Below are 13,511 nucleotides of genomic sequence, written 5' to 3'. Positions count from 1 at the left end.
ATGTGTGGCCTTGTTAACTTGTAAGTGTAAGCCAACCAACCATGCAACTTGTTCTAGAAAGCATTCTTCTTTCACTCATTGTGTAGCAACTGCCATTGTCTTGCCAGCTCTGTGCTGATTCCATTTGATGGCCAATATTTAGAACTAAAAAAGCCAGCTGTTGGTTGCAAACAATCATTATGCTAGCTTAACAGCTGCATGAGAACAATATATGGTAACATTTTTTTAGCTTCATAAAAATTAAAAAGAGTTTTCTTGTACTTCTCTTTGCAGGATGAGAACATTTCAAAGTCCATGTCCGTATTGGACACTATTCTGTGATGCTGCAAATGTGTAAAAATATGGGCAGCTGAATTCTTTGTTCAACGGCGAGTGAAAGCTGCACACGAGAGCGGACGCTATAGGCGGTCAGCAAGTACAGCCCTTTCCCTGGTGGCCCTGCTCATCGGTGCCCGGTCTCAAGCCAGCACTCCATCATGACAGCAACAGCATCAGTGACCCGCGACTCGTACCTCCTCAAGTGCCAAGTTACCATTGTGGGTCTTTGCAGCAGGTTGCTGTGTGCCCGGGGACAAGCTGAGGCTGGCCAGTACTTGCTGCCGTACGTCCGAAGCGTGTGGGACTGTGTGCGCCATTCTAAGTTTTAATATTGCCAGGGTATTGGCGGCCGAATTTTGGAACTGTGAATAAACATGCCAAACAGGCAGGTATATAGCCAGCCTTGCTTGGTGGGGCAAAATTCTTCCTCAGCAAAAGTTATCTGTACATCTTGATCGGTCAACTGTTGCTGTTTGCCATTATCTTGTTGCTTTTCTTTGTTGTCGTATTATTGATTGCTTATTGAAATTGTCTTCTGAGTTGTGCATGCCTCTATGCTTTCTCTTGGCTTGGTTAGATTAGAAATTTTCATGCAAATGATATGTTATTCTTTGGTACCAGGCCACACTGCTCACAGAAATCATGTAATGAATACTGGTGGCTGGTATATTTCTTGTAGTAACTATGTAGCAGAGTTAACATCATTTGGGCTATGAAATTCTGTAGGAAGAAAGGATCCACCCCTGGGTAAAGAAGGTAGCAAGTCCTTGTACCTGATTCATTGCACATTCTACAGTCACCTGCTGCTTGTGCTTCTATACCATTTTCTTTTCGGCTGGCAAACAGGTATCAGCTTACAGCAAAGCATCACTGTCAGATAACACAAGCATCAGGTGTAGCTAAGCCTCACATTTGTAGGGGACCCATTAATAGGGATTGCTATGTTCTTCCATGCTTAATTAAAAATAATTGTCACTGGCAGCTCTTTTAATGAATAGCAAAATTTATTGTAACCAGACTAATTAACACAAGTTTAAGCACCCCTCTTTTCCAAGTTGTGAACCCTCAAACTAGGGGAGGATGCCAAGAACTGAAACGTACACACTCATGTTCAACAATTTACCTTTCTTCTCTAATAATTTTTTTGAAAGAGGAGGTGTAGGGGGTGCTTAAAATCAGTGTGAACTTAAATTCGTGTTCATGCAGTATTTTTATTTTATTCAGATACATTCCATGCATTTTACATATTGGAATTGCATTGACTCTGCCCATGTTCTATCAAGGCAGTTGTTCTAATACAGTAAATGCCAGCTGTATTTTTTCTTGTAGAGCATGCACTCCTGCATCATTTTTATACACTTTTCCCTTCTTGTGGGACAAGTGGCAAAGACGTGCTTTTTATTTCACAATAAGACAGAGACTTTATTAGGTGTGTTATTACATAGACTTACTTTATTGTGCATAGACATAACTGCTCTCCTGTTACGGCACAAGCAGAGGAAGGCGCTCAAGGTATCTTCACATCTGTTTTTCTAGGAGCTGCAACAGACTACAGGTGATTACGATAAGGTATGCCCCAGATTAATTCCCGACCTTGGTGGATTGAAATGTGCCACAAGTAATGCTGGAAAAAAATCAGCCCACAATATTTTGACGTTCGTTATACGCATTAGACACTATTTACTTTATCCATGCTTTCTTTTTTTCCTTTTTTTGTGAGGTTCACTTGTACCCTGTTAGCCACTGCTGTGCGTGAGTTTTTGTCTGGTGGTACTTTCATTGTTTCACTGATCATAAAAACGCTCGTCTGTACTGAATGCTTCCACGCTCTTCCCGTCGCAAGGGCCGCCCTGAGGTGATGTCGATATGGAATAGATGTGCCATTTCAACCGAGCAAGCCCATCAGTGGTGGGCATGTGCATCACAGGCATGTTCTTGACGGCTGTCCACTGGGCAGGACAGCACTGCACACTCTACATATCTCACTTTGTTTGCGCATACTTTGCCATATTGGTGCATGTAGGCATGTCAGCATAAGTGGTTCCTCCAAGATGGTCAAAGGGCAGCAAGTTGCCCCCTTTTGGGAATCTTCCATGCCCAACATATGTGAAGTACACTGCTGACAGATGAAAGGTTCGCTTGGCAAAGTGCATTGTCATAACCTTGCCAGGCAAGCCTTTTCATTTAAATGATCTTGCAAATACTCAAATTTATTTTTCTTCAATTTTAGACTTTGAAGATATGCTTTGACGCAGCTTTTATGCCCAGCTCAGCATAAGAATGAAAGTGTGTTATTACAAATGACCCAGCAGCTGTTTGCTGACACATAGTGGTTACATTGTTTCGAAAGCTCGAATGGGTCTTGTTTGTACACACATTGATATATAAATATATATATATATATATATATAAATATATACATAGCAGAGCAATCATACAGTGGGCCAAGGACATTGTTTCAGAGAAACAAATGCCACTGTCTGCCAAACAATGTTTCTCCCATGAAGTACTGGATTCCAGTGAAGACATGTTTATGTTTTGCGCGTAGATAGGTTTACAAATGTTCCCCTCTTCAGCCTTGTGAAAAAGTTGGTCATCTGCAAATATGGTCTGCAACTAGAAGTGTCACTACTGTTGGAAGACTTCTCATGCCATGGAGTATGTTTGTCATAGTGCAGCTGTTACTGTATGAATGTCATTTCCCATGTTTCGTCGGCAATCAGGAGTATGTGCTCCACTCTTCATTAGCCAATTTTTACGTAAAGAGGTTGATGCATATAAGCTGCTCCCTGTTTCTCTCTTCTATAAATGCTAAATTTTAGATCTGTAATCTTTTTAGGCTGTAGGACACTTGTTTATTTCCATGCTTCGTTTATTTTGTGCAATATTTCCTAAACTTAAGCTGGGTGAACATGGTCCTTATATTTTCGTGCAGTTTTTTTTTAGCAGGAGACTTGTGCCATGGTTCACCTCAAGGGCTGTACTGGCCTGTTTTTCATGCTAATGCCATTTGCCTGGTTTAACTGTTTGGTGTTTAAAATATTGTGCCAGTTCTTTTGGTTTCTTTTCACTTGCAGCAAATTTGTGTGATGCAGTAGTTTTTCTTTCTTTTTTAATTCCTCTTCTTTTCACAAGTGTAAAAGGGTTTCTTGTTCCACGTGATAAAATGCTCTGTTGAGATATTTTTCTTCCAAGTGCTGTCTGGTGACAGTGCAAAAACTGGAGCAGTGTTTCTTTCAGCACTTCAGCCATTTGTATTTGGTACATTTCATTGTAATAAATTCTAATGTATATATGATAAAGCTACAAAACAAACAGACTGCAACAACTGTGTCGTAAACTTTCCTTACTGAAATATTCTTGTGGCATGCATAGTTATTTTTTTCCGTGCAAAAATGCATCCCATCACCCAAGTTGATATCCAAGTGTGCAGCTCCAACACAAAGGTATGTGGTAGTTGTTACTTTTTTTCTAGGTGCCATTTGTTGATAAAACATTTATTTCAATGACACTGTGCTCACTGCATCAGGTGGAGTGAGGACAGCATCTAGTATTCACTACCATATTGTAATATATCTATTCAGTACAGATGTATAAAGCAGCTTACAAACTGCAGTTTTATTCTGTCACCAATGGATTGCCGAGTTTTCAAAACTTAGTGTCTCATCTTGTGTAAAGACGTACAACTGCATTAAATAAATCCTAATTTTTGAGATAATGTCAACGGTCAGTAGATCTTTGTGCATGTGTTTGTGTTCCTTCCCATATTTTGTTCAGTTTCTGTCTTGAAGACACTTGCACAAATATTTATTCTGTCGTAAACTTTGCAACACTCGACAACTGATTATTCCCTGCTATATGCCAAGTTATGTGTACTGCCCACAGACAAAGTATTGTCGTGCTGCTTTCTACTTTCTTTTTTTTTTTCTTTTTGCCCTAACGCAGATTAGCAACAAAACTTACTCTATGCAACCTGCAAATGCTCCTACTCTGCAAACTAAAGTTGTAAGATTATTATGAATTTTCTGGCTATATTACTTATGGTAACGGTTATGTTAAGTGCAACTACTGGAAAAAAATTCCCATTGACTTAGATGTTGATTTTTTTCTTAAATATCGAAACAGGTCATCCCAAAGCTAAAAGGCTGTTTAAAAGGTTTGTGATAGCTTCCAAGACTTAAGATACTATGAATCTCTAATGCAAACATGAATAAAAGGAGGCCTGCAACACCTTTCAAAAGTGATAAATAAGCCATATAATTCCGTCATGATCACTTAGCCAAAATATTACCTTTCTATATGCCACAGGAAACCTATTGCTCGCACTTTCCTGCAACAATCGTGAATCCCCGCCAATCTTTCATCCCAATGACATCAAGGGAGAATGGAAGATTAATTGAATAAATTTCGTTTATTGCATTGGGCAGTTGGCCTGGCCTCTTTAATGACGATTACTAATCAGTGCCAACCCTTGAACAGCAGGAACCATGTCTGGGTAGCAAGATGATCAATAAAACAAACAATTTCTTAAAGTCAAGCTATAGTTTGCGTCATCACACACACTCGTGCTTGCACTTACTTGCAAGGAGTTAAAACAATAGTGCAGCTTGAACTGCATTAGGAAGTATAAATGAGGAAAGTAAGCTTTGAGGGAATGTTTTTGGTCATAACTCTGCTGATGCAAAACATCTGAAAAAAATCTTGCTTGAAGAGATTTCTGAAGTAATACCCCCTTATGTGCAAAGCACTCCATAGCTTTGTTCAAAAGCATTGTGGGGCCCCTTTATGGTGGTCACAATCATTAATTTTTTTATGTATTGGTAAATCAAATATGGGAAAGATTTATTTTAAATGTATCATACAGAATTTAACCGAGTAGCTCATCCTTTTTATCTCCTACAAAACTCAAGCTTGGTTCCATCAGACAGCTATTCCTCGCTACTGACTAACCACAGCAAGATGGCGCAACAAAAAAATACAGCCCATTATACGTTTTTAGTAATTTGGCAGGTATGCCGAAGGTATTTCAGGAAATCGGTTTTAACCAAAAATAGTCGGCAAAAGCAAATCTTTCCAGTGAACTAAGGGCAATCTGCTTGCAGCTGTGAGTGCGCACACATCCCAATCCAAGGAGCTTGACAAGGTCATAGTCATCTTCCCCGCCCCCAAAATCTTTGCTCTTTCTGATTTGCTTCCATTTTGCCTGTCACATACTGCGATGAAAATTAGAAGCAGGTTAGGGGGTTAGGGTAGTACGCAAGAGGAGTCGGGGGAGGTCTGACCTGTTGAACTTAGTCTTTGCACTGTGGTGGATGAGCAGGGGCAAATTTTCTCATGATAATTTGCTGTCACAAACACGTGCATGCGCTGAGAGCTGTGCCATCTGCTATTATTTTGCCATTGTCGGCACCTAGCTATGTTGAGAATGTTTCTCGAGGCAGTAGCATGAGGCAGAAAAGAAATTATATCTGAACCCAGGAGGCCAGGATAACGCAAACATGATGGCAGAAGCAGTGCTGCAAACAAACAGTCGAATGCCTCTACAACAAACACATATATAATTAAATGACCTGTATAACGAAGGAATAATTTTGTCCTGACCGAATTCCTATCTTCCTACTTTGAATGTCCCTCCAGCAAAGACTGCTGCAATGAATTTGCCTGTACAGTGAAGGAATTTAGGCACCCCGTGGCTGATTTGCTGTTTTACAACGAACACCGTGTAGCGGTTCCACTCAGCTGCACTCTGCACAAACGGCAGTGCTAGCGGTGCACTTGACAAGCATGCATGAGGGGGGGGGGGGGTATTCTTTAAGTGTTCACCTAGTAGACATGTTCACTTCATCAGCTACTGAAGTGCTGATCAGCTTGGGGTGCCTGTCTCCTTCTCATGCATATCCTAGCCCAGCCAATCAGAACTTCAGCAGCAGACAAAATGGACATGTCCGCTAGGTGGACACTTACAGAACACCCCCGGTATGATGTCAGCAAGTCTTGCAGTCCTGCTGTACTGCTTCCAGAATCTCGCAACCCGTACGCTACTTGTTGTAACAGTTAAAATAAGCAGCTGATGACAACATGAAGTTATCGTAACTGACTACCAGTGACGTCTTCAAAGCCTTCTAGGTGGAAAGGATGTGAATGTTAACGATGATGAGGAGCCTGTAAACAAGTGAAGAATTTTGATGGTTAGGAAGGTGATAGCTGCATCCGATAGACTGCAGCGTTACCTGGCATTGCTCCCGCCTTTAGCCATGGAGCATGCCACTAACCTCAATGCAATGAAATTCGAACATGTGCGAAAATATAATTTTGTTAGGAAAACTCAAAGACAAAGCCTCAGTTAGTTGGAGGGGAAATATTCATGTGTATGTAAAATAAAAAAATATCCATGTGGGATAACCTTGGGACATTCATGGTAGGATATTCTAAACAGGTCAATGTGTAATATCCAGACTGGGACATCCGTAATAGAATATCCGAAACTGGACGTCCAGCGGATGTTCTATTTGTATCTGAAATGGTGCATGGACATTGGGACACGATTTGCAAATGTCCTTAGTTGAAGCATTTCCGCTGGGATATTGGGTGGAGTGCCTCGGAGCAGGGGTGAGAGAGCGCATCGAGGTACCCTAATATTGGGGCTCTTTCAAGGCCTGCACGCCCAGTTTGAATTTTGAAAAGTGGGAGAATAGAAGTGGCCTGTCATTGATCAACGGGACGCCAGTGTGCCACACCGCTTTGCAGCAAGTACACGTCACTGTAGCAGTGAAGACGAATTACTGAAGTGGTGATTCGACGTAGTGGTTGTACATGTGGGGAACAGCAGGTGCGTTTAGGGACCGACTGCATTTGACATGCGGTTTGCGCATGTCTTGATGAGCGCACCTCCCTGAGCATCTCACTTGACGTCCCTTCGTTACATGAAAAAGCGAAACCTGGCCATCATCATCATCATCATCATACTATTTTATGTCTACTGCAGGACGAAGGCCTCTCCTTGCGATCTCCAATTACCCCTGTCCTGCGCCAACCGATTCCAACTAGTGCCTGTGAATTTCCTAATTTCATCGCTCCACCTAGTCTTCTGCCATCCTCGAGTGCATTTCCCTTGTTGCATCTGGGTCGCAAGCCCCAAGGGTAGCGTTGGCCTGGCGGCCTGGGGCACAGCTGGAAGCATCCGAAGGTCCTGGCAAAGGATGAGTCGACTGCTAACAGAACAACTTGCTTATTATAGCATCGCAAAAGAGCGGCCGGTCAGGTCGACCGAAGTGGAGAGACCGGAGAGCACGTTACTCGACGGGATAATTCGAAGCCTCTCTCGGCGTCCGTGGGCTGCTGCTTTTATACTCTCGGAGTCGAGGGCAAGAAGGAACGGCTCGGGATGAGGCGCACGTGACGGCGCCGCACGGACACGTTGAGACGAGAAGTGACGCATCCGCCGGGCCGGCGCCGGTCAGACCTCCTCGCTTCACAGTTGGGGAGCTCCTCTCCCCGGCTGCCGCGCTTTGACAAGCGTGGGCACCAACATGTACACACACACACACACACACACACGAAGACACGTGGCATTGAAACATGCCTGGACGCGCTTGGGAGGAAGCGTTGCGGCAGCGCTGAACGGGCCAAAATGTCCGCCGCTTTGAACGAAGCCCCGGCGTCCGTTGCATCCGCGCCGGCTATACCGCGCGTCGGAGGCGAAACGTAACACCCTTCTCTTGGTACCCATTCTGTCACCCTAATGGTCCAACGGTTCTCTAGTCTGCGCATTACATTACCTGCCCAGCGCCGTTTTTTTTTCTCTTAATGTCAATTACAATATCGTCTATACCCGTTTGCTTTCTGATCCAAACCGCTCTCTTTATGTCTCTTAAAGTTATGCCTAGCATTCTTCGTTCTATCGCTCTTTGCGCTGTCCTTAACTTGTTTTCGAGCTTCTTTGTCAAACTCCAAGTATCTGCCCCATATGTCACCACTGGTAAGATGCACTGATAGCACACCTTCCTTTTCGATGATAATGGTAAGCTTCCAGTCAGGAGCTGACAATGTCTGTCGTATGCAATCCAACCCATTTTTATTCTAGGAATTTCCTTCTCATGATCAGGGTTCCCTGTGATTAGTTGACCTAGGTAAACGCACTCCTTCACAGACTCTAGAGGCTGACTGGCGATCCTGAACTCTTGTTCCCTTGCCCGGCTATTGATCATTATCTTTGTCTTCTGCATATTAATATTCAACCGCACTCCTACACTCTCTCTGTTAAGGCTCTCAATCATTTCTTCTAACACGGCCGCAATGTTGCTGAATAGAACAATGTCATCTGCAAACCGAAGGTTGCTAAGATATTCGCCGTCGATCCTTACTCCTAAAGTTCCCAGTTTCATAGCTTGAATACTTCCAAGGATGCAGTGAATAGCATTGGAGAAAATGTATCTTCCTGTCTGACCCCTTTCTTTATAGGTATCTTCCCACTTTCCTTGTGTAGAATTAAGGTAGCTGTGGAATTTCTGTAGACATTTTCCATAGTATTTACGTAAGCGGTCTGTATACTCCTTGATTGCGTAATGCCTCTATGACTGCTGGTATCCCTACTGAATCAAATGCCTTTTCATAATCTATGAAAACCATATAGAGAGGCTTATTGTACTCTGCGGATTTCTCGATTACCTGTTTTATGACATGAATGTGATCCATTGTAGAGTATCCCTTCCTGAAGTCAGCCTGTTCCCTTGGTTGACTAACGTCCAATGTTGCCCCTATTCTATTGGAGGTTATCTTAGTGAATATTTTATATAATACTGGGAGTTAGCTAGTAGGCCTATAATTTTTCAATTCTTTAACGTCTCCCTTTTTGGGGATTAGTATAATGCTTGCATTATTCCAGTTTTCTGGGACCCTTGCAGTCGATAGACACTTCGTATAGAGAGCCGCCAGTTTTCCTAGCATTATGTCCCCTCCATCTTTGATTAAATCAACTGTTATTCCATCTGCTCCTGCCGCTCTTCCTCGTTTCATGGCTTGTAAGGCCCTTCACATCTCATCGCTAGTTATAGGAGGAATTTCTGTATCCTGTGTTCATTACTGTTTCTAATGGAGCTATCCTGACTCCTCTGGGTACTGTACAGGTCAGTATAGAATTCTTCCACTGCTTTTACTATAACTTCGAGATTGCTGATGATATTACCTTGCTTATCTTTAAGTGCATACATTTTGGTTTGTCCTATGCCAAGTTTTCACTGATTTCAGGCTGCATCCGTTTTTTACGGCTTCTTCAGTCTTTCTCACGTTATAGTTTCGAATATCACTTATTTTCGCTCTGTTAATCAGTTTTGACAGTTCCATGAATTCCATCTTATCTCTTGAGTTCGACACTTTTGTTCTTTGTCGTTTCTTTATTAGGTCCTTTGTTACTTGGGAGAGCTTGCCTACTGGTTGCCTTGGTGCCTTGCCTCCCACTTCGATTGCTGCCTCTGAAGCCAGCCTAGTTACGGTTTCATTCATTACCTCTGTCATCATCATCTCTCTGTTCTAAGGCTGCATATTTGTTTGCAAGTAGCAGCCTGAATTTGTCTGCTTTTACCCTTACTGCCTCTAGGTTGACCTGTTTCTTCTTCACCAATTTTGCTTTTTCTCTCTTCAAATTGAGGTGAATCCTAGTCCTCACTAACCCATGATCACTGCACTTCACCCTACCTATCACTTCTTCATCCTGCACTATGCTGGGGTTGGCAGAAAGCATGAAATCAATTTCATATCTTGTTTCGCCATTAGGGCTTTTCCAGGTCCACTTTCTGGTGCCACGCTTCCTGAAAAAGGTGTTCATTATTCGAAGCTTATTCCTTTCTGCGAATTCTACCAGCGTCTCTCCTCTAGCGTTCCTAGAATGGACGCCATAGTTTCCAATCGCTTGTTCCCCAGTCTGCCTTTTCCCCACTTTTTCCCCACGAAGCCTGGTCAGCACAGCTACAATTATAATAAAATTATAAGCAAATACACCTGAAAAGAAAAGGCAAAATTACTTTTCGCGCGTGCGTCGGTGTGTCACGCGGGTGGTTTTCATTGATTCATTATTTTTTAACGAGCGGCAGCAACGGCAGGGCACGCACGAAGCGGATAGCAGGCCTGAATTGGTGAAGATGGTGGTGACGCCGACGCCGGTATATATTATTGCCGAGGGACCTGGCTCAAATGCCCCTCACAAAAAAAAAAAGAAAAGCCGGTGAGGTATTGTGCATGCAGAACATGACATGCTATTCTACTACAAACAATTTAGTTTTCCTCCAAAGCTTGGCGATCGTTGCTATGCCGTCGCTCAAATCACCATGCATGCATGCAGTACGCAGTCCTAAGATTTGGAACCACGGCGCAATGAGGCATGGCACAAGTAAGGTCTGACCGAGCCAATCCTAATTATTTTGGAAATGCGTGCACGCGCTATTTCGCCGAGCTTCAAATGAACCGTACGTTTTCTCCGTGAAGGCCATAGCTGGGATTCCTATGCGCTGACGCGACAGCTCACCGCACACCAGACCCATAGAGACTTATTCCGATAGAGCTACTCGAGCGCGCAGACTTTAGAAGGCATTTTTGTTCATTTGTGTAAAAGTTGCAACCAAGTTAAACACGAAGCTCAGCAATTCGTGCTTCCTTCGAAATGATCACGTCATCGCAGCGATGTCTTGTCCTGGTGCGTATTGTAGGGGTTGAAGGACGGACTTCGGGATGAAAACAAAACTTGGGAGGGTTTATTTTACATTATATACAGAGAGGTGAGAGTCAAGTAACAGTCGTACAGTCATTACGGGCCGGCAGCAACTCGGACGCTGCGGCCCGCGGCAAGAAGTTCGAGAGAGGTGAATCAGGGAATGCTCTGGAATCCTCTTGAATGCTTCTTTTAAACCCTTCGAGGACTGGAAGTCGCGTCATGTTCGGCCAATGGGAGAGCCCGCTCAGATGACGCCACCTTCGGCCAATGGTAGGCACCCGTGCGGTGGTGTCACGCCCGGCGGCTCCCCGCGGTCTTGCCTTGCTGTGGTGCAATGCTCTCTCCAAAGGCGGCCGGTGAGACGCTGCCAGGCCTTCCCGGTACATCACAGCCGTCTTGGTGTCACGGTGCATCACAGCCGTCTTGTTGTCACGGTGCATTACAGCCAGAAGGTTGTCACGGCGCATTACAGCCGTCTTGCTTCGGGACCCAATTTACTTGCAACAATGCCGGGCTATCCCTTCGCTTTTCTGGAAGAGTCAAGCAGTGAATAGCTACCGCGGGGCACACGAAGTGGGGGCCGCCAACTTGTTTGCACTTGTCGTGCCTCAGGAATGTGTCATCCATGCTTCTGCATTCCTTACTTAGCAGTGGCGCGATTCGATGTGGTCTGGGGAACTCGAAGTAGGCTCAGGAAACAGCCCCATATCTAACAGCTCGTCCTCGCCCCGGATGTTCTGAATGGCCGGTGAACTCAATTCGCTGGCCATGAGGAACGCTGAAAGAACCTGCAGGGTACTGGTGTCGAGCCTCGTTTGACGAACTTCGGGATCCTGGGCCCTGGAGAACAGACGTCAAACAAACAAAACAACACTGCGCTGCACCACGTGCAAGCGCAGGCTCTTCACCCCTGACTCGCCAGGCTATTACTGAGTCAAAATGAACCCTGCTCTTTTATTTCCCCAATTTTGACTAAACAGTTCCAACCACCTTTCCAAACCGCTATCCATTTCTCCTCGAATGCCGACAAGACCAGAGTACCATTGTTGTTGCAAAACAAAATGTCGTTGACGATGCAAACGACAAATGAAAACAGCCGAACATAACTTAAGTGGCCTAACTACACAAACAGCATGTTTCCAATCTATCGCAGTGGCGTACTTATCGCACGTATTGGTGCCACTGAACAATCTGGTCAACCTCACAAGTACAAGCGCACTAGCCTTGTGGTCACTAATCAGAACGCGTACTTGCGTCGTAGGCAAACGTTTCATTACGCTTACTCACGTTTCTTCCCTGAAAGTCCTACAGGACACGTGACTTAAACGAACAATTAAACTTGCGGGACTTACACACTCCGCAGAAACCTTAAAATGATGCGTCTCCTAATAACTCATTCCACGCACGCTCACTAGAGAAGTCAGAATACGGCTGCCCTCAACACACACGAGCAACCCAGTCATAAATCTGCTTCCTTCCGTCCACACAGGACACGCGCTAATGGAACTAAGAACGCTTCTCGGTGCAAATCATGCACCCACTGAAAACCTACGCGGTTAACCTTAGAAAATAAAAAAACGCTTATAAAAAAAAGAAGGTTAACTAAAACACACGCGCGTTACCATAGGCCTCTCAACAATAACCTTGACACTCAGGTCACTTACACACACACACAAAAAAGAAAGAAAGCCTATCTACTTATTAATGAACACCTCGCGATACTACATGTTTAAAAAAAACGCCTCTTTCAAATCTTGAGCTTCTCAAACAAAACATACACATAGCTCATACCTTACACATTGAAAGGAACTTACATCGCGAAAATTACCAAGTGCTCAAAAACAAAACAAAACAGAACGTTTTACTTCTACGGAAGCTCTGTTTGCCTCCCGTTCCAAACGTTTACGTCTGACTCATACTTTGAGCCGTACCCGAGGTGGTCGCGGTTTGAAAGCTACTCTGGCTGCCGAGGAACAACAAAAGGGCTGACTCACTATCAGCTCCCCCAAGACGTTACGGTCTCCTGCCAATTTGCGTCCTGGCGCCCCGCTTTCCTCACAAACTCGATTGACCGCGTCGCTACTCGCCACCTGGTCTCGTCCTGCCACCTTGCGCTTCTTTGTACTGCACGCTGAGCTTCGAAGAGAACGACGAGGAATTTAACTGCCCCGTGCCCTTTGTCCGCGTCCGTGCAGAACATGCTTCGCGGTCCCCCTTTGACCGGTGGCTCGAACGTTTTGGATGCGTCAACATCGTCCGTGACGACCGCACCTTTTTCCTCGCGCCCTGCCCTTTTGGGTTCCTCGCCATCTTTGGCGGCGCTACATTAGTTACCGTCTTTCGGTCTTTACCGCGCTTCTTTTTACGGCGCTTTCTCTTTGCACTCGCTTTCATGTCGCCTTCTGGCGCCTCGTGCTGGCCGCTACACATCTCATCGGCCCGGATCGGTCTCTTACCCGCACAGTCTGATTGATTCTCATTTAAATCA

At 44.4% G+C, this 13,511-nt stretch overlaps 1 protein-coding gene across 3 annotated transcripts in view; it reads left to right on the top strand.

Moving 5' to 3' along the window:
* Positions 1-3,633, top strand: part of LOC126544599 (Kv channel-interacting protein 4-like) — a 617,305-nt gene extending 613,672 nt beyond the window's left edge. For all 3 annotated transcript variants that reach the window (XM_050192021.3, XM_050192022.3, XM_055061516.2), the window contains one exon: positions 274-3,633. In XM_050192021.3, the coding sequence (XP_050047978.1) occupies positions 274-321 (48 nt within the window). In that variant the 3' untranslated portion in view covers positions 322-3,633. The remainder of the gene's footprint in view (positions 1-273) is intronic.
* Positions 3,634-13,511: the final 9,878 nt, after the last annotated feature.

This window comes from Dermacentor andersoni, chromosome 1 (assembly GCF_023375885.2).
Source record: "Dermacentor andersoni chromosome 1, qqDerAnde1_hic_scaffold, whole genome shotgun sequence".
Classification (NCBI taxonomy): domain Eukaryota; kingdom Metazoa; phylum Arthropoda; class Arachnida; order Ixodida; family Ixodidae; genus Dermacentor; species Dermacentor andersoni.
This window is presented reverse-complemented; position numbering and strand designations above follow the sequence as displayed.